The sequence below is a fragment of the Peromyscus eremicus genome, chromosome 10 (genome assembly GCF_949786415.1).
Source record: "Peromyscus eremicus chromosome 10, PerEre_H2_v1, whole genome shotgun sequence".
Taxonomy (NCBI): domain Eukaryota; kingdom Metazoa; phylum Chordata; class Mammalia; order Rodentia; family Cricetidae; genus Peromyscus; species Peromyscus eremicus.
This window is the reverse complement of record NC_081426.1, coordinates 27692752-27711813: the sequence shown is the minus strand read 5'-3', so window position 1 is coordinate 27711813 and position 19062 is coordinate 27692752. Positions and strand designations below refer to the sequence as shown.

The window sequence follows — 19062 nt, the reverse complement described above, 5'->3', positions numbered from 1 at the left end:
AAAACCAACAACAACAACAAAAAAAAAAAAAAAAAAAGAAAAAGAAAAAGAAAAGAAAAGAAAAAGAAAAAGGTAGTGGCGCCTACTTGCTTCTGGTCCCATTTGCTTAGAATCCTTTTTTCCGTATTCTGTTACTTCTGGTCTTTGAAGGTGGGTTCTTCATCTAGTCACCTAACCAGCGTCCCTGACTGGGGAGCTGAGGACATTATAGAGTTGTCAGTTCACGGTGTGTGTTGGCCACTGTTGTTTTGTGTTCTTCGTCCTATTTTGTGTTTCAGTAATTACACTTCACCTCTTTTCTCTCTGTAGTCTCTTAACTATGCACACTCCTTTCCTCTGTCCAAATCTGCTTCCAGCATTCTCTGTAGGGCTGGGTTGGTGGACATGAAGTATTGGTACGTATTACAATATGGAAGAACCTTAAATAAAGGGAAAGAAGCCAGAAACAAAAGGCCACGGACTAGCCATGAGTGGTGGCGCACGCCTTTAATCCCAGCACTCAGGAGGCAGAGGCAGGAGTATCTCTGTGAGTTCAAGACCAGCCTCATCTACATACTGAGCTCCAGGAATGTCAGAACTACATTAAGAGACCACATCTCAAACAAAACAAAACAAAAAGCCACAGACCCAATTATTCTAGAAAACACAAATCCTGAAACAGAAAGGGGGCTTAGGGGTGGGTGGCAGGCAGTTCATCCTAGGGTGATAAAGTTCTGGAAGCAGATAGTGTCATTGGTTATACATCTGTGTATGTACTAGCGGGCGGCACGATATGTGAGTTAGGGCTCAAGAGAGCCATTCCACAGAATTCTGGGCTAGGAGTTGTGTATCTGTATTAAACAGCATGTGCATGAAAGAGTGGGTTTCTAAAGCCATCATAAAGTACATAGCCCTAATGGGGACACACTTATTGCCCAAGGCTTGACCCGCAACCAGATGGGGTGCCTGCCTTTACCCCGACTCCAATGCGGTAGGCTATCCTGAGGGCTCCCCCCACCACTACCCCCCCACCCCCTGGGAAACACACTCTCCTTACAAAGTCTGGCTGGCCTGTAACTTACTATATATACTAGGCTAGTTTTTAACTTGGGTTGATTCTCCTGCTCTGCCTCCTAAGTGCTAGGATTATAGGTGTGCATCACCTCATACTGCTTTTTGTTGTTTTTCAAGCAGCCTTGCTCTGTAATCCATACTGGCCTAGAACTCACAGTCCTGTTTATGTCCCCAAGTGCTGGGATTATAGGTATGGTGCCATATGCATGGTCCAAATTGTTGGAAACCAAACCTTGGTCTTACCACTAAGCTAAATTTCCTGGCCTACTGGAGAGTATTGTAATGCACCATTTTCCATTGTTATTTACATACATAAAAAGCAAGTTCTGATCTAACCAGACCTGACCCTATTCTCCTAGTTAGCTGGTGAAAAGAAAAGAGCTGATGGCCAAAGGGGACCCCAGCACATTCATCCCACACTCTTTTAATTCAGTGCATAATTAAACTGGTTTGCAAACTTCTCATGTTTCTTCTGGTCCATCTGGTTCATGGCAGCAACTACTCTCTGCACGGCTGCCCTATGGAGAGAGCAAAGTAAGAGATGACTAAGGCCCTGACAAGACTCTGGGGTCCTGGCTGGGCTTGCCGCCTTTGGACTCCTATAAGGTGGGGCTCACCAGTCTGAGCTATAACCCACCATGGGCCTTGGTTGTGTCTCCCAGCCCTGAAGGCAATTTGCAAGAGCAGACTCTTGCTAATTCCAGGCTGCACCCCAGGGTGAAGGCATGGTGAACATGGGCTGCATGTCCAGAGGTAAGGGGACTCAGCAGAAAGAGAAAAAGGAGAAATCAGGAGGCCTATGTGGCCCAGCCTCCACCTCCCTCCATCTCCCCCCGCCCCCGGCTGACCAAGGAGCTTATTGACCAGTACTATGATGAAGTATCTGACCCCAGAAGTGCTGGACACTATGTCTGCCTTCTCTGAGGTTACAGAGCAGAGTTACCCATCCTGTGAGCATGACACTGACCCAGGGCACAGCAAAGCCAGCATCTGGCCTTTTAGGACCATCTTGCTGCAGCCAGCTCTACTTACAGAGAGGTGGCTGTGGACTCCTAGGAAGAATACACAAGGCCCCCAGCTGCAGCTCTTGGCATGGCCTTTCACTCGTCAGGGCTGCAGGTTACTATGATGGCTAATCTTGGTTATCACCTTGACTATTTGTGAGGGCCCAAATTACTCAGTGTCAGAGAATCTGAGCTTGCTTTACCCACCAGGGCTGCATAATAGGATGATTTGGCCAGGGTTGTGGTTACCAGGTATTTGGAAGGGTCTACACTTGGCTGTACGGTGTGCTTTGATCTTGCAAGGGGGAGATCTTTTGCCTCTCCCCTTGGCATATTATAAAAAGCCCTTTTGAATAAAGCTCCAGGTGACTGAGTATTGACCCAGGGCCCTCCTGAAGCTATCCTGTGTCTCTGTCTATCTTTCCATCTAATATTTCCTCATGCCTCTCTCCTCTACTCAAGAACCCTTTGAAAGGTGGGAGCAGGTAGGGGCTGGACTCCCACAACTAATATAATCACTCAGCTGGCTCTCCCCCAACATATCCTAGACCAAAGCCTGAGGCCTTGGGCCAGTGACGAGCTCTTACTTGGCAAAGACCTTCTTCTCCAGGCGGGCCCGGGAGGTGTTGGCACGCTCTCGCAGGTCGGTGAGGTTGGGGTGCTTCTTCTTTTTCCCTTTGCCCTTCTTGCTATACCTGGATGAGCCGAGGTCCACCCCTGTGGCTGCCTCCACGTCCTTCATAAACTCAGGGTCCTGCCAATCTGAACAAACTGAGGGTTTCCAAAGGTGCCTGGCACCACCAGGGGTGACCTTGTGGGTTTCTCCTGATGGAGGGCTGGAGCCTGCCTGCCGCATGCCCTCGTACTGTCGTCTGAGAGGGTCTGTGCCGAGTGGCATGGCTACCTTGGGGATGAGGTCCACACAGGGGCACTTCTTTCCTTATTCCCACTGCCTGCTTCTACTACTCAGTCCCCTAGTATCCTGAAGGCTCCTACAACTTGAACGGGCTGCAAGGATCCAGGCAGGCTCAGCCCCAACAGCCACTACTCCTGGCACTCCGGACCACTCCAGCGGGACAGTAGACTCAGAGTGTCGACAGGTTACTTCCCAACCTCCAGGCTGGGCTGTGGCCAACCAGGCCAACTGTAGTGCTTTCAGACATATTTGCTGGCTAATGGGCATGTGAGGCAAGGGTATCCAGAGCTGAGGTGTATGGCAGGCTGGAGATGGGTTCTGTGGTTCACAGGAAACGTGGTTACGGGTCTCAGAGTGCAGAGCAGAGCTGCCCCTCCTGTGAACTGGGCACTACCTGTTGTAACCACTAGGGTCTATGGAAAGTGAGGGGAATTGAACAGCACCCAAGGCAGACAGACCCATAGCAAGATCACTGCTAATGTGGAGGGCTGCTGAGACAGTTAGCCACATAAATAAGCACCAGGAAGTCAGAGCCTGGGCTCCCGAGTTCCCTGCTCAGTCTCTGCTGGCTCACCTCCACAGGCAGCCTAAGCTCTGTTAGGCATGATGTTGTTCCAGCCTCCTTGAGAAAGTCAGCCTAGTGAAGAGTGAAGGCAAAGTAAACCCAACTCTTCCAGGCCTAGGGGTTAGCCTAGCAGGCAGAAGGGCACCCACCACTCCTTACTACAAGGGCACCCAAATGCCAAAGATCCGTGAGCTGGGGCGGAGTGGACAGAGAACAGTGCCCAGACAGGGTGGCAGCAAAGCCAGACTCTGAGAGGGGCACGTCTGTTGACGGAGAAGCAAGCACGCCAGACAGACAGATGGCTTGGCCTCTCCAAGCTGATTTTTTTGAAGTGAAGGAACTCAGGACTGCACGATTCAGATACAGGGACGATTAATCCAAGATTAAGGAAAACTGTCTAAACAGTTTATCTCCCAGTAATAAGAAGGCGTCACAGTTTAGGAACCTGGTGAATGGAGCAATTGTTTAAACACAACGAAAAAATGCCGGCATCCAGTGGAGATGGAATGAGCACCTCAGGAAAATGAAGGAGCAATTTAAAAGCCTTTGAAGAAAATCAATAGACGCTGGGGCTGTGCGGCCTTCCTGGGCGCTGAAGGGCCCTGGAGCACCGTGTGCATTGTCACTGAGGTTAGCACCAGGGAAAAGAAAATTGCCCTGTGTGCGAGGGAGGCGGGATCAATACTGCAGTTAGTAAAAAGATGCTATTTCACATCTGACTGGCCAGCACCGGGCTTGGCCCGTGGCCTGATACCTGTTTGTTAACAAGCCACCGAGGGCTGGAAAACTAGATACTCTTCAGGGTTGACACAAAAATAGGCACTTAATTTGCTCCTGAGTGTGAGCCACCAGGGAAGGTTTCTCCTGCAGATGAACAGGTCAGGCCCTCCCCACCGCTATACAACCCAGACATGTCTCTGGGTACAGGATGAAACAGGAATTTGTGTCTACGGACCACAGGGCAAGAAGCCATGAAGGGGCCTGTGGACATGTCCCCTTATAGAAGGGCCCTCCATGGGCTCTAAGATAGGTTTAAACACTAGTCTGAGTTTGGCCACCCATGTAGATAGTGAGGTGAGTTGGAGCTGAGCAGGGCAAGTCAGAGCCAGCAGACAGACCTAGACTCTAGACGCAAGAATTAGAGTGGGTGACCCTATCAGGGGAGAGAGACCACTGCAATTCCTTCATCTACTCTGGAAGCAGGAATAAGAACCAGAACCTGGGGGATTGTAGCTCAGTGGTGCAGTGCTTATCTAACTTATCAGACTCTGGGTTCCATCCCACTGTGCAGATGAATGGTGGTGTATGCAGTCAGGAGTATCCATATTCCTGTTGTAAGCCTTGAAGATTAATACCTCACTCTGTGTATACTCAACCTTACCCATGGAGCCCCTGACCTGCTTCTCAGTCACAAATGGAATTTCCAACTTGGTGACCACAACTTGGCTGCACCTGCAGCCCCTCTTGTGCACCCCCATACCTACCTGGATGCGCCTGCTGCTGCTGAAGCTGCTGCCTTTGTTCACGGGCTCTGTCCTCTGGGTTGAGGGGCTGCCCCTTGTCATCTCTGGGGATGATCTTCCCATGGAATGGGCACTATGCAATGGACACAAAGCAGCTGATGGCTAGGAGGGTGCACAAATAGCTCTGGGGGGGGGGCACAGCCAAGCCCTGGAATCATGAGAGGGAGATCTGGGGAGTGACAGCAGCGGGAGTCTGAGAACTAAAGTCTGTTTGTCCAAAGCAACTTCTTCCTTTCTGCTACCTTCTGCATGCATGGATATACGTCTCCAAGCTCAGGACGGCCCACACAGGGCTCCAGCTGCAGAGCAGCAGTCTGGCTGTTTTGGTAGTCTCTCAGAAGTCAATGTCAGGGCCCAGGGCAGAGAACCCAAGCATGATTCTCTGATGGTCAGCGGCTAAGCAATTATGACACTGCTTCTAAGGCCTCTTCTACAGGGCTCCTCAGGACTTACAAGTATCCCTGGTCCAGAATGGAGGCAAAGAGGACAAGCACTTCCCCAGGCCATTAGTTGTGGCCCAGCCTCTCCTGGGTAGCCACAGCTTCGTGCCAACGGCCTTGCCCACCAGCCTTACCTTCAGCCGATCCTGGCGCTCGCAGAGCCTGCCATTAGGCTTCCGGGCCCGGCACTGGTGCTGCACGGGCTCAAACTTCCCTGCAAAGGTGATGTGTCGGCTATGGAGCATCTCAGAGACGTGGGCGCTGTCCACCTCCTCCTCCACCTCGCTGGGTTTCCAGAAGCGGTGTTGAGAGTCAGATCTGCAAGGTGCACCAGAGACCCTCAGAGTGGCTACTGTGGACCCAGAAGGGGGGTCTGGCCCAGTCCCAATGCACCCCAATTGCACCCCAACCCTGAGGAGAGCACTGACCCCTGGTGGCCTTGAGGCCTTCCTGGACTAGAGAACATGATCACTGTAACCAGGTACAAATAATGATGTTGAACCAGCCAAAGATGGTGAGTATAACCACTAGCCTGAGCTCAGATTCTCCTTGCAAAGCAGACAGCAGCTCCAGGGCCCTCAGGCTATGGCTTTGAGAGCAACATGAGTCCATGTCAAAGGTCTCTTTGCCACTAAGTGGGAGAATACAGGCTCTGACATTGACATGGCACCAATGACCCAGAAGAAGAAGCATGGATAAATTCATACCCAGTCTTCATGCAGTGCTAAGGGACCCAAAGGATGGAGCTTTCACTCTCTTGCTATCATCAAACCTTGCTTCCTCCTCCTACCCCTGGCAGTGCTAGGGATTGAACCTAAGGCCTCATGCTGCTAAGCAAACACTCTACCACTGAACTACAGCCCCAGCCCATTACCAAACCTTGTTAAAGCCACTTTTATCTGGATGCCAGAGAATGGGGCAGGCTTTGCCACTGTGCCCCCTGCCCGACACACAGGAGGATTCTATGGGCTCTGCACATGGATGCCAGTTGCCCCAAGAGCTGGCACCTCTGTGGATTGCTCAGAGATGGTGGGGCAAATGGTGGGCAGAAGGGTGATGGGGCCCGGGATCCTGACTGGTCCTGGCTGTAATTGGGAACAACAGCATCCAATGACCAGAGTACTGTGGTGGTGGCAGCAACCCAGAGGTATGGCTTGAACTTGGTAAGTTCCTCACAATAAGCCTAACTGTACCAATATTTAACCTCATGGAGCCTCAAGGCAAAGCCCTGGACCAGAACTCTCCATGGGGAGACCTGGCTCCATTTCCTTAGACTTCTAGAGGTCCCAATTCCTGTCATGTAAGTTTAGTCCCCAGACAGCCCAGACTGGAGTTCACACAATCATTAGCTTTTCTGCTCTTAGACTCCCAGCTCTAGCTCTTAAGTACAGTACCAGCAAACGCAACCTGGGCCTTTCCAACCACCCCGACTCCTTCTTCCTTCTAGGAGTTTTCACCTGTACTCCTAGACGTGTCCTGCTATCCCTACCTTCCCTTAGCTATCTGCAGCCTGGGTTCTGCTGGGGTAGCCCTACTCAGAAGGTCCTTGGGGAACAAGAATCCAACTTATGTCCCAGTTAACACTGTGTGCATCAGCCTCCTGCATCTTAAGGAGGCGCCACAATGGCCAGGAGCGTCTCAGGACTGAGCTTTCTCCTTCACACTGAGTAATGGATGAAGTTGATGGGTATCTCCTGAAGAAGCAATAGGAAGGTTCAAGCACCAGTCTCTGAAGAGCCAGAGAACAGATATACAAAGCCAGGCCATGCTCTGAGTCCTGGGAACCAGATATGTTAGACTCACTTAAGGATCTTCCCAGCTGTTAGTTTCTCCTGGCCCCAGTAACACAGGTCCACTCCAAAGGGTACAATGGGTGCTCGGGCCCGCTCTGCCTGCTTCTGGGCTTCCTCTGGCCCCAGAAGTAACCTGAAAACAGATCAGCACATGTAGGCTACCCATTCCTTGTGTGACCACTTGCCTTTCCCTCCCACACCCCAGTGCAGCCCAGAGAGAGGCCTGGGGTCAGCATGAATAAACTACGTTGGGCCTGAGCTTTCAGAATGGCTAATGAGGTCCAGCAAAAAACGTGGCCCTACTGAGCACTGGCTCTGATCTGTGATGTGAACCTGCCTGGGGGTCACCTGACATTTCCTTCAAGAATACGGCCTGGCTGCAGGAGCTCTGGAGGGTTGCTGCAGACCTAGCTGAGCCCCATGTCCCACATTAACAGATGCTACTTGTCTAGGGTTACAAACATACCTCTCAAAATGGGTGCAGGGGTGGGGTGGGGTGGGGTGGGGTGGTGGCAGAGGTTCTTCGGAACCTGTTCAGGCCAGCCAGTGCTCCAGACAGGTGGTGGCAGTATTAGGCAGTAGGCCCAACACCATGGGACATCTAGAATCACCTGGCAGAGGAGGGTGAGGTGGATGGCAGGCAGTCCTGGAGCCGCAACAGCTGGGCAGCTGCAGAGGTGGGGTCTGATGCCTCCTCTTCCTTTCTCATCCTTGTCCTCTCCTGTAAGCTGCACACAGCTGTACCTTTCTCTAGAGTCTTCAGTGAGGCCTTTGGCTCCAGCCCTGAAATGACACGTGTCCACTTCTAACATCACTCTACAACCCAGGGCAAATTGGGGGAGCACCATGTGTCAGGCCTCAGATGCACCCACACGTAACGACATTCACTCCTCCAACAGCACAAGAAATGCCTGTCATCTCAACTTCTTAGATAGGGGCCACACTCTTATGTAGGGGACACAGGGCAAGGACCCAGGCAGCCCTAGCCTATGGGGACTGTCACCAGAAGCCTATTCAGAGCTGTTCACAGCATGGACCAACAACATTGTCACCTTTGCCCACAGCTTCTCACAGTGAGAGGATGGACTTTGTACTGGCTGGTTTTGTGTGTCAACTTGACACAAGCTAGAGTCACCAGAGAGGAAGAAGCCTTAGTTGGGGAAATGCCTCCAGGAAATCCAACTGTAAGGCATTTTCTCAATTTGTTATCAATGGGGGAGGTCCCAGCCCATGGTGGGTAGTGACATTCCTGGGCTGCTGGTCCTGGGTTCTATAAGAAAGCAGGCTGAGCAAACCATGGTGGCAAGCCAGTAAGCAGCTCCCCTCCATGGCCTCTGCATCAGCTCCTGCCTCCAGGATCCTGCCCTGCTTGAGTTCCTGTCCTGACTTCCTTTAGTGACGAACAGCAATGTGGAAGTGTAAGCCAAATAACCCCTGCCTCCAACTTGCTTTCTGGTCATGGTACTTTGTTGCAGCAATAGAAACCCTAACTAAGACAGACTTCTGCGTACAAAACCTGCCATGCTAAAACGAGGCTACCCATAGTGCGCACACACAGTTCCCTTGCCCCTGACAGCAGGCCTCCCTTCACTGAGCAAGGCACAGAGAAAACCAGCCTTTGTATGAGACTGACACACGATTCTAGCTGAGACTTAACAGTACCTCTTCTCCCCTGTACTGTCCTCAGAGGAAACACCCAAGGTCGTTCCCAACTTCTGCTCTAAACTTCAAAAGCCACAGGGATAGCTACAGTCAGGCCTGGGTTCTGTGACTGCAGTACCTTTTCTGTGGCTGTGAGGCAGATGCCCCTGACTACAGGATGTCACCCTGGAATACCTGCCCTATACCAGCTAGAGGAGGTTATGATGTTGACACTTGACAGCAGGATTTCCACAGGCTATGCAGATGACACCAACCTTAGCTCAGATTCACTCTCACAGCTCCAATGGCAGAATCCTGCCACTTTGCTCCCCTGCCTGCCCATTCTTGGGTCTGGCTCTTAGGAGGTTGCAGGTAGGGCCAACTCTGACCCCTGCAGGCCCCAGAGCATCGTCTGAACTGGGACTCCAGAGGCACTACCCACTTGTTACCCCACTTCTCACATTCACGGCAGGAGCAACCTCAGCTGGACACCAGCCCTGCTACCAGTGAGTCCTGCATTGACAAAGCAGCTCAGACTTCTGAGCACCCTGTCACCAGAGAGCGAGCAGATGACGCACCATCTTAGACGGGGCAGACTCCACAGCTGAGATAGGGCAAAAAGGAAAACGGAGCTGGGGAGGACTGCAGACGGCAGAGCACCGTTCCGGCAGTCAGAAACGACAGACATCTTCTAGCAAAGATGAGGAGCAGGGAGGGGGCTGGGGAGATGGCGCAGCACTCAGAGCACCAGCTGTTCCTTCAGAGCAGCACCCCATGATAGCTTACAACTGCCTGACTCCAGTGCCAGGGGACCTGACACCTTCTTCTGGCCTCCTCAGGTGGGAGGCACACACATGGCACACAAACATACAAGCTGGCAAAACACCCCCACACATAAAATACAATTAAAAACAAAAAGGACGAGGAGCAGGAAGTGCGGAAGGAGGATTACGTGCTGTGTGTCCGAAGGGCAGAGGGACCAATGGTGAGGCCTGTGAGCAAGGGCGCACAGCCCAGCAGTGTGAAGGGCAGATCTACAGTACTGCTGTCCTTGTCTCTGCAATTCCAGAGGAAATAAAATATAACTGGGGTGTAGCAAACAGTTGAAGAAATGAGCCAGTTCTCCTGAAATTAAGGGACTTGCTGCCTGCCAGCGGAGGCAGAGGGGCAACTGTGGCTAAAGAGGAAGTTAGAGAACATTAACAGGAACAAAGGAAAGGCTGAACTGAAAGTCCCACTGGAAGCAGCACTTTCAGCCGTAGCTCAAGTTTAAGGCCTTGAAAAAGCCATCTTGAAGGATACAGGGAAGGGCTGGGGATACAGTGTTGTAGCAGAGCATCTACCTAGTATGTGTGAGGCTCTGGGTCCCATCCTCAGAACCACAAAAGAGAAAAAAAGAAAGGGAGTGTGTAGGAAGAAGAGCCAAGCTTACAGTTGAATACCCCATTGAGCTGTCAGGCCCACCACAGGTACAGGAAGGAGGTCTTGTGGACCCAAGACCTTACAAGGACTACTACTTGCAGATTCTTTAAGAATACCCTTAGCAGAAGTGATCCATCAAGAAAAAAAAAATCTAAATCTAGCCTGGTCTACAGAGCGAGATCCAGGACAGGCACCAAAACTACACAGAGAAACCCTGTCTCAAAAAACCAAAAACCAAAAACCAAAAACCAAAACAAAAACAAACAAAAAAAAAGATAACAAGGAGAAAATGACTTCTGACAACAGAACATTAACTCAGTGGGTACTAAGGTACCAGGGTGGCCCAATGCCAGGGAGGTAGGATAAGTGGGTTCTTGATCACCTGTCTTATGTAGAGGACAGTATAGAAACCATAAAAAAATTAGTGAGTGAGGGGTCAAAGGGCTGGGCTGGTGGCAGAAAACACGCTTAATATGTGTTCAGCCCTGGGTTCTGTCCCCAGAACCACAAAATGGAAGCAATGAATGATAAAAATATGTGAGTCTTAAAATTAGAAATAGCTCTCAGAAGGATACAAAGATTCATTTTTAAGTGAGAAAAAAAAAAAAAGCCAAACAGCAGCAGCAAAGCCAGAAAAAGTATGGTGCCCCGCTCTGGACACACCGAGGACCGCCTGTCACATGGACTAATAAATCTGTGAGCAGACAGACTGGGCGAGTCAAATACATTTAGCTAATAAACAGCTACTGAGCAGCGCAAAGGAAAAAGTTAATAAACAATCAAGAGACAGCTGAGAAAATGGGTTAATACCAAGAAAGTAGATCTGAAGTTTAAAAACTAGTACAAAAGAAAAAATACGTGAATGTATGATAAATGTGGATGGACCTGTCCCTAATAGCCAAAGTACAAGCTGGACCTCACTTTCATCCAGAACTTGGAGTGCTCAGGTAGGAGAATCTCAAGGCTGAGGCCAGTTACATAGTAAAAGCCTAAATCAAGAACAAATTCATTAAAAAATGCTAAGTCTGTGCATTATTTTCTAGACTCAAGCTTGCAGTACTCAGAAGGCCTGGGTAGGAGGCCTTCAAGTTGAAGGCAGCTTGAACTCAATGCAAGATACTGTTTCCCAAACCAAACCAAACCAAAGTCTACGCACACAAAGAAACATCCATCAAAGCAGACCAACACACTGTACCTGAGGCCCTTGGGAAGGCGAAGCCTACAGCTCTGAGGGGTCACAGCACTAGGCCACCAGAGTTCTGGACTCATAATGGGCTTGCTGTAGAGCAGAGGTCAGCCTGACATGGCAGAGAAATGAGCAGCTGCTCCCTCAGTGCTTCCTGGGGCCCTGGATGAACGGGCCAAATCTGCTTCACTGCCTGTTTCTATGACAAAGTTGGTCCTAGCTCTAGCCATTTGTCTGTGCTTTATCTGTGCTGAGTTTGGAGTGGAACTATGAGAGAGCCCTGACGCAGCCCAGAAAGCCAAAATATCTACTTGATGGCCCTTCAGAGAAACATTTGTTGTCTCTGCTCTGGTACACCCGATACACAGGTAAGGGCTCCTATCTCTTGAAGACTCATGGGTAAGGAGCAGAGGACTTGGGCAGGGCCACTCTGAGGGTAGTGGAGTCACGGTCAGCCACCGCCAGGCTCTGGAGCTCTATGGTCCTAAGGTTTGGGCACACTGTGTGTCAGAAGATACTGGGCAGCCCCTTCTCGGCTCCGTCCTTAAAAACAGTGTCCACGGTCTGGGTGGCAAACACTTCCATGTGACCCTCCGAGTTTCCCATCACAATGTTACGGGCAATGTGGAAGGCAGCAGTTAGCCCAGCCCTGCATACACACATACACAGCAGGGAGGCAAGGCTGGTAAGTGAACAATGTGACATTTAGATAGATACAATCGCAGCCAAAAGATCAATATGAGAATTCCTAAGAGTTACAAGAATGAAATATATTTTTCATTGATTTGTTGTTTTAAACCATTAAGAAGATGGGTAAGCGTGTTAGAGCAGGGTAAACACTCAGGGCACCGAACACACCACTGTTTTCACACCGTCGTAGAAAATCAATCTCACTGACATATTTTCAAAGTTAAAACCCAAAAAGCAGAGCACACTCCTCAGGCCAGGGGGTGTGTGACCCTAAAAGAGTGAGACATCACCCTGCTGACCACCATGGCCCTGCTGCCTTGCAGGGCCTGACTCCAGTAGTCCCTTGGCCAAAATTTATTCCCAGGGTTGCTTTTAGAAAGAATCATAAAAATGTCCAAAGCTCCTTTTTTTGTTTAAATTGGCCAAGTGGCACCTATTTGCCTGAAGCACTAAAGCAGACAGTGCGGGAGAGATGGATCGATAGGAGGAAATGGAGAGGCTGGGGCTCCACACAAAGTTAGGCTGCCGCGCGCTGACATTATTGATTTTACCTAGTTCAGCTGGCCTTGTAATTAAAATGTAAATTTGAGAAAGAGATTATGTCCTGACAGAAATGGTAGGATTAAGGGGAAGATAAAAGCCCCTCAGTGAAAATTCAGAGAAAGAAATGAGAAAGAAAAAAGAGTCTGATTTCCTCAGCCGTGTGGATTTAGACTGAATCTAACACTTCAGATTCGCCTGTGTTTAATTGGAAAAACCGTGATGGACTATAAACTAGTATTATGAACTGAGCTCACTGCACACTGTCTGTCTGTCTGGACACTCCAGCCTAGGCTGCTGGCTTAGTTCCCAGGGCTCCCGAGGGAGTCTTCATTGGTGCAATGATGGAGGCTTCCCACTTTCCATTCCTGCCACAAGTCCTCCCCACGGGGCTAGTGCTCCTCTTACCCTAGCCCCTCCTGAGAATGCTTCAGGAACCATCAAACATTCTAGGTGTGTCAAGTATCCCTGGGCTCAAGGGCCCACCAACCCCTCCTTGGTTCCTGTGGCCCTCAGCCCAATGGCGGCACTGATGGCCAGATTATATGTACTGAGTGTGGCTGCCGTGGGTCTACCTGTACACCCTGCCAGCCTACTCAGCCTCTGCCACACTTCCCACTTGATGTCATTTGAAAACACAAAACAACAACACCTGGCTCAGACCACATCAGTCTCTACTGCCTTCCAGGTCTAAAACAGATGCCTAGAGCTTTTCCAAGAAAGGGATGAATTACAGACAATGAAGCAAGCCACCATGGTCTCTGCCTTTCTGTGAGGCTGGGATAAAGCCCTTACCAGCTTTGTAGGCCCTTCCCCAGCCAGGAAGACATAAAAGGCTCTGAAGAAAAAATACACAGGCTGATGGGCACTGGGTGCAGGAGCTATGGGTAGTGTAGTTATTGCTGCTAGATAACAAATAACCGAACACTCAGTAGTGGAACCAACAGTAGTCTATTGAAAATCATGGATTATTCTACATTAGGAACACAACTCTGTTGTGGGGATCTGAGCCAGACTGGGATGACCATGAGTAGATGTGGGTTGTAACTGCCAAACGAGAGGCACTTGTGAGTCCCTGCGCTGCCAGGACCCGTGTAGTCTCACAGCAGGTTGTCCATGGCTGTGTCCAAGCAAGTAATGTTGGGAGATGCTTCAAAGTATTTTTACAACTCAGCCTCCTTTGCTGGACCCTAATGGCCAACAATCACAAGTCATCCAGATACAGGCAGACATAGAACCATCTCCAATCAGGAGGACTACAGGATTTGCTCTAGCCCTGTCAATTCCACTGTGCCTATTTATCTCCCAGGGGTGACACTGGGTAGGCATCTGTCAGCAGAGGCTGCTGTCATTGGCACCACCACTGGCCATTTCCAAGCCACAGGCCTCTCCTCAGATAGAAGAATCTGTTTGTTCTTTGAGGACAATCTTCAGGGTTGGCTTGTCATGGCTGCCTGCTACATATGACCTGGAGCCACTCGAGGCCTGTGTAAAGTCAGACTTACCGTATCTGCTGGAAGGATATAGAACATCAGAACAGGATGCAGAGGCCCAAGCTAAAAACTTCTGGTGCAACCATGAGCCCTATGTCAGTGCTGGCTCCCAGGCTCCCCTAAAGACCCCAAGAGCCATCAGTCCCCTAGCTTAAGAAGGAAAATGTGGCTTCCAAGGAGGGCAGAAGAACATCTCGGTAGGTAAGACTCTGGTACATAGGTAGGTGCTAACCATATTGCCTGGACCATGAGAAGTGTCCCTGCCTCACCTGACCTCATGGCCCACTGTTCTAGACTCTGGTGGCCTCAGATATTGCCACATCTATACCAGCACCTTGATAGACCAGGGCCTCATCTAGCTGAGGGTAAAAGAAACAAGGGGCAAAGACCACTATGGGCACAGGAGGATGGCCATGTCATCCCATGGTATGCCTGAAACACTTTTGGGTACCCCAGGTGTTAGGTGTGGCACTTGGATGTGACCACTTTGGGTGAGGGTTTGGCCATGAGGTATCTCCCACTAGGTGAAAAAATAAGTTGGGAGATGGTAAAACCCACTTCAGGCAGTGATGGGTGCTTGGAGGAGCTTGTGGGTGGGGGAGGCTTGGAGTTCTTGCAGGCTGAAGAACCCCATGAGAGCATTGCAAGGCTGAAAGAAAGGGTGTGTACAACTCAGCACGGTGGGGTGCCCACAACCAGCAGATGAGGCAAGCAGGAATAAGAGGGCAGCTCCACTAGGCAGGGAGCTTCATGGAGCTCTACAACATTGGAACTCCTGCAGAGTGAGCCTGACCAGGGCGTTATGCTCAGCCAAGGGGTCACCAGTACCCGCTTAGTGTGGGAGGTTCCTCCTGACAGTCACACACTTACTGACCCCCAAGTGCCCAGCCTACCCAACAGATGGCACTGGGCAGAGGGTTGGAGGAGTGAAGAGGGTGAGTCTGCCTGGGCTAACTTGGTATGACACTCCATTGGGTCATGTCTTCACACACGAGTCATCTAATCATCTAAACTCTCTTAACAAATCCCAATTCCACCCCACAGACACCAGTTCAAATCCACTTGTGTGCTCCCTCCCAGGAGCCAGGGTACTTGTTTGTATTTGCTTCCTCTTGACATAAGCAATGCCATAACCTGACCTGTGACCTGGGTCCTGGATCCCCTTTAAGTTTCCCTCTGGAGGGCACAAGCCTAGGACGCAGAGTGTGGCTTTTAGAGTTCTTGGAAAAGAGGAAAATCCTAGATGGGACAATCCTGTCTGTCACAGTGGTGCTGTGTGTGACAAGCTGATTCTTGCTATGGGGCTCAGACATTCCTGAGTCAGAGGTCACATCTATGACCTCACAGACACAAAGCAAGGATGCTTTTTATCATCGTGTCTGCTTCCCTTCCCCCCTGGTGCAGGCTGTATGTGGGCAAAGGCATCCCTATCAGACTGCACCCCTGCCCTACAGCCAGAGCACCAAATGGCCCAGAAGACCCTGCATGATGGAAGCCTGCCACGTGCTGGCCCCCAGGGGACAAAAGAAAAACTCCACAATTTAAATCCAAGCAACAATTACTGACACAACAGCTGTACAAGGGAAGCTGAAGGCTAAGCTCCCTGTGTTGATGTCACAACCTAGAGGCGTTGTCCAGAGTGGGGACCTGTATCCCCAGTACCCTGGATGCTAAATCTTGCCCCTTGTGGGCCCACAGCTCACCATATTCAGCCCGGAGGTGGTCAGGGATTCGAGGTTCATAACCCTCCTTCTCTGGGACGTCCACGAAGTCCTGATCCTCATCCTCGCTGTCCTCCAGGGCTTCTGTCTGTGGAAACATCCCCAAGTACAAATGAGGTCATCAGCTCTATACAACAGCAGCTGTCCATGGACTGTGTACAAGTGTTGCTGCACATAGGGCCGTCTCTCTAATTTCAACATTAACTGTGGATGGTCTTCAACGACAATGTCTCTAAGGCTGTTCTTATTCTTAAACCACAGTGCCTTTGCTAAGCTCCCACCTGGGGCCATTCCCTAACCACCGCCAACTCTCTTGTGCCGGGTGCAGTGTGCATCACCAAGTACTCTGCACACCTGGCACACACACACACACACACACACACACACACACACACACACATACACCGCCAATAAGCAGCAGCAGAGCCTGAAGTAATGCTGCTGCCATCCCACCTACAGCGCTGCCATGCCCAAGCAAGCCATCAGGGTCACAGGTCATAGCATTCGCTATGCCTCAGACCTACTGCTCCTCCAACCTCACTGCAGAAGCATCCTCTGATGAAGTTCCTCCTGCCCTACCTCCCACTGACCTCATATTCTTCCAGAGCCTTCCACACTCAGGATAGGATGCCAGAAACCCAACCTTCCTCCACTGGCCACCTGTCACACTAGGGGGCCAGGCTCAGTTCACCAGGGCAAAGGAGGTCCATGCCCTTAGGGATGTGGTACCCCTCAGACTGGGTGGCCCCTTGAGCTGTGATGCCCTTGGATTTGGGTGCTCCCAAGTTTCAATGCCCTTTGCAGCTTCCAAAGCTCCAGAGCAATTGACTGGGCATGGTGCTGCACAACTTGAATCTGAGCGCTCTTCTGTGGATGAATGAAGGGGAATGTATATGAGGGTGAGATACAGAGAGGATTCAATTACAGTAACAATCCATAGAGCTCTAGTTGACCAGCAGGAGCTCTGCACTGAGTATCCATCAATGTCTGAGAGTGGACTGTGCTGTCAGGAGGCAGAGGCAGGTGGATCTCTGTGAGTTAGAGGAGGCCAACCTGGCATATGTAGTGAGTTCCTGGACAGCTTCATAATAGTGATAATAGAGAGACCCTGTTTCAAAACAAAACAACCAACCAACCAACCAAACAAACCAACAAACAAAAGCTCCAGGGCAGAGTTGAGACAAGGAAGGCCCCTGTCAAGTCAATGCCAACTAGTGGGGCCCTTACAGGGTTATAAGAAAAACTTGGAAAAACTTTTATAAAACCACTTCCAACAGTAACACATTGAATTCACAGATGTTACTCATGGTCCGAACTATTTCCTGAAGGGAAAAAGGACGTCTAAAGAGTAGCTTCTATTTTCTGGTCAGGAGCCACTGTGCATCGCAAGCCAAGCCAAGCCAATGATAGCCACCATGGAGGAGGGGTCTACCGTGCATCACCTACTCACGCCCTAGCTCAGCATGCTGCCCGCCCAGGTAGAGGCAGGCTCCATGGCGGGGCTGCTGGAGCCATCAGCAGCCACATCTGGCTGTGCCTGCTGGCCCGGTGCCCCAGCCTGGGAGACTGCTGCCCGAGAGAGCATAATCAGATGCAAATGCACTTTGTTTTGGTGCAGCCCACAGTCGTGCATCTGGGAAGCACAGGAGACATTAATCATCGGAAACTGTAATTTTTGTTATCAGTCTAACACTGATCAAAAGGGAAGCCTGTCTCCACCGCTGACCTGTGAAACGTCCCAATTATACTCTTTGGAAATGACAGGGGCACTTAACTCCCGAGCTGAGCAAATGACGACGATCAATCACGTTTGAATAACAATGAGCCACGGACCTGAAAATTATTTTTGTATAGAATCTACCCAGGAATTTATGAAAGGTGGAAAGCAGCCCAAGGTTTTAGGGCATTACGGGCTCAGCTAGTGCAGTGCGTATCAAACACTAAACAGAATTTATGTGTTTTAATTTTCTAAAAGGTAGATGTGGGCTGGGTGCTACAATGCATAACATATAGTGCCAGGTTTTAAATATGGGGGTCATTTTCATAAAATATTATGCTTATTGCTCACACCCTTGAATTTTGCTGGGGACTTTTTATCAAAATTTCATTCCCTAAAAATATTCAACTGCTTAGGTAACTATTAGAATTCTATCTTCTTCTTCCCCAACTAAATCGTTGATTTTTGAGATTAAATGTGAAGCACTGGTTTCTTCCCTGTTCTTAAATTAGCACTGATAAGGCCTCTGGCTGTCTGCTCTTCCACCACATGTTTGTCGTGAAAAAGACCCAGGCTTCCTCTGGGGCCACAGGGAGGTCTGCCAGCCACTCCTATACTTCACTCTGCAACTCTTCAGAGATGGAGTCCTTAAACTGCACTAACTAGAATTTAGAGATGCCACTGTTAATACTTAAATGAAGTTGGGTTTTTTGGTTTGTTTGTTTGTTTTGTTTTGTTTTGTTTTGTTTTTGAGACAGGGTTTCTCTGTGTAGCTTTGTGCCTTTCCTGGAACTCACTCTGTAGACCAGGCTGGCCTCAAACTCACAGAGATCTGTCTGGCTCTGCCTCCCGATTGCTGGGATTAAAGGCGTGCGCCGCCGCCACCACCCGGCCTTAAGTGAAGTTTTAATCCACACTTAGTAAATATCGATATTGCAAATCCTTGGTGCAGAAGTTACCAAGGACAGCTGACAGCTGACAGATGAGCCATACCTGAGGGATGGGAAATTACTCTGATGTGGAAAAGCTCTGAGCTCTAGCTGTTGGGACACTCCTATGACCTGCTCAGGAGTCTGACCAGGAATATTATGGTCACAAGGGGCAGTCCCCTGGAAAGGTAACACAGCCCAGAGGAGAGAAGTCCTTCTTCATGGGATGGTCTTGAACCTCAGTTGGCCAGCCTCCACTCACTATTTCAGAATCTAAATAATCAAGAGGTCATGACCACTGTGGTGGTAACCTGGCTTTAAGGTTACAGGGGAGGTCAGACAGAAGCCAGCATCCAGAGGAGTCCACTAAAAGTAGCTGGATGCCAAGGTTCCTGGTAAAAAGGCATTAGGACTGGCAATATCTTCATA

General features: G+C 50.0%; 1 protein-coding gene across 1 annotated transcript in view; it reads right to left on the bottom strand.

Moving 5' to 3' along the window:
- Positions 1-471: 471 nt before the first annotated feature.
- Uvssa (UV stimulated scaffold protein A) overlaps positions 472-19062 on the bottom strand; it is a 41317-nt gene continuing 22726 nt past the window's right edge. Inside the window, exons 8-14 of the mRNA XM_059275682.1 lie at positions 15970-16075; positions 7906-8077; positions 7305-7427; positions 5636-5819; positions 5023-5134; positions 2645-2819; positions 472-1571 (exon numbers count right to left, since the gene is read on the bottom strand). Of these exons, the coding sequence (XP_059131665.1) occupies positions 1478-1571; positions 2645-2819; positions 5023-5134; positions 5636-5819; positions 7305-7427; positions 7906-8077; positions 15970-16075 (966 nt within the window). The 3' untranslated portion in view covers positions 472-1477. The remainder of the gene's footprint in view (positions 1572-2644; positions 2820-5022; positions 5135-5635; positions 5820-7304; positions 7428-7905; positions 8078-15969; positions 16076-19062) is intronic.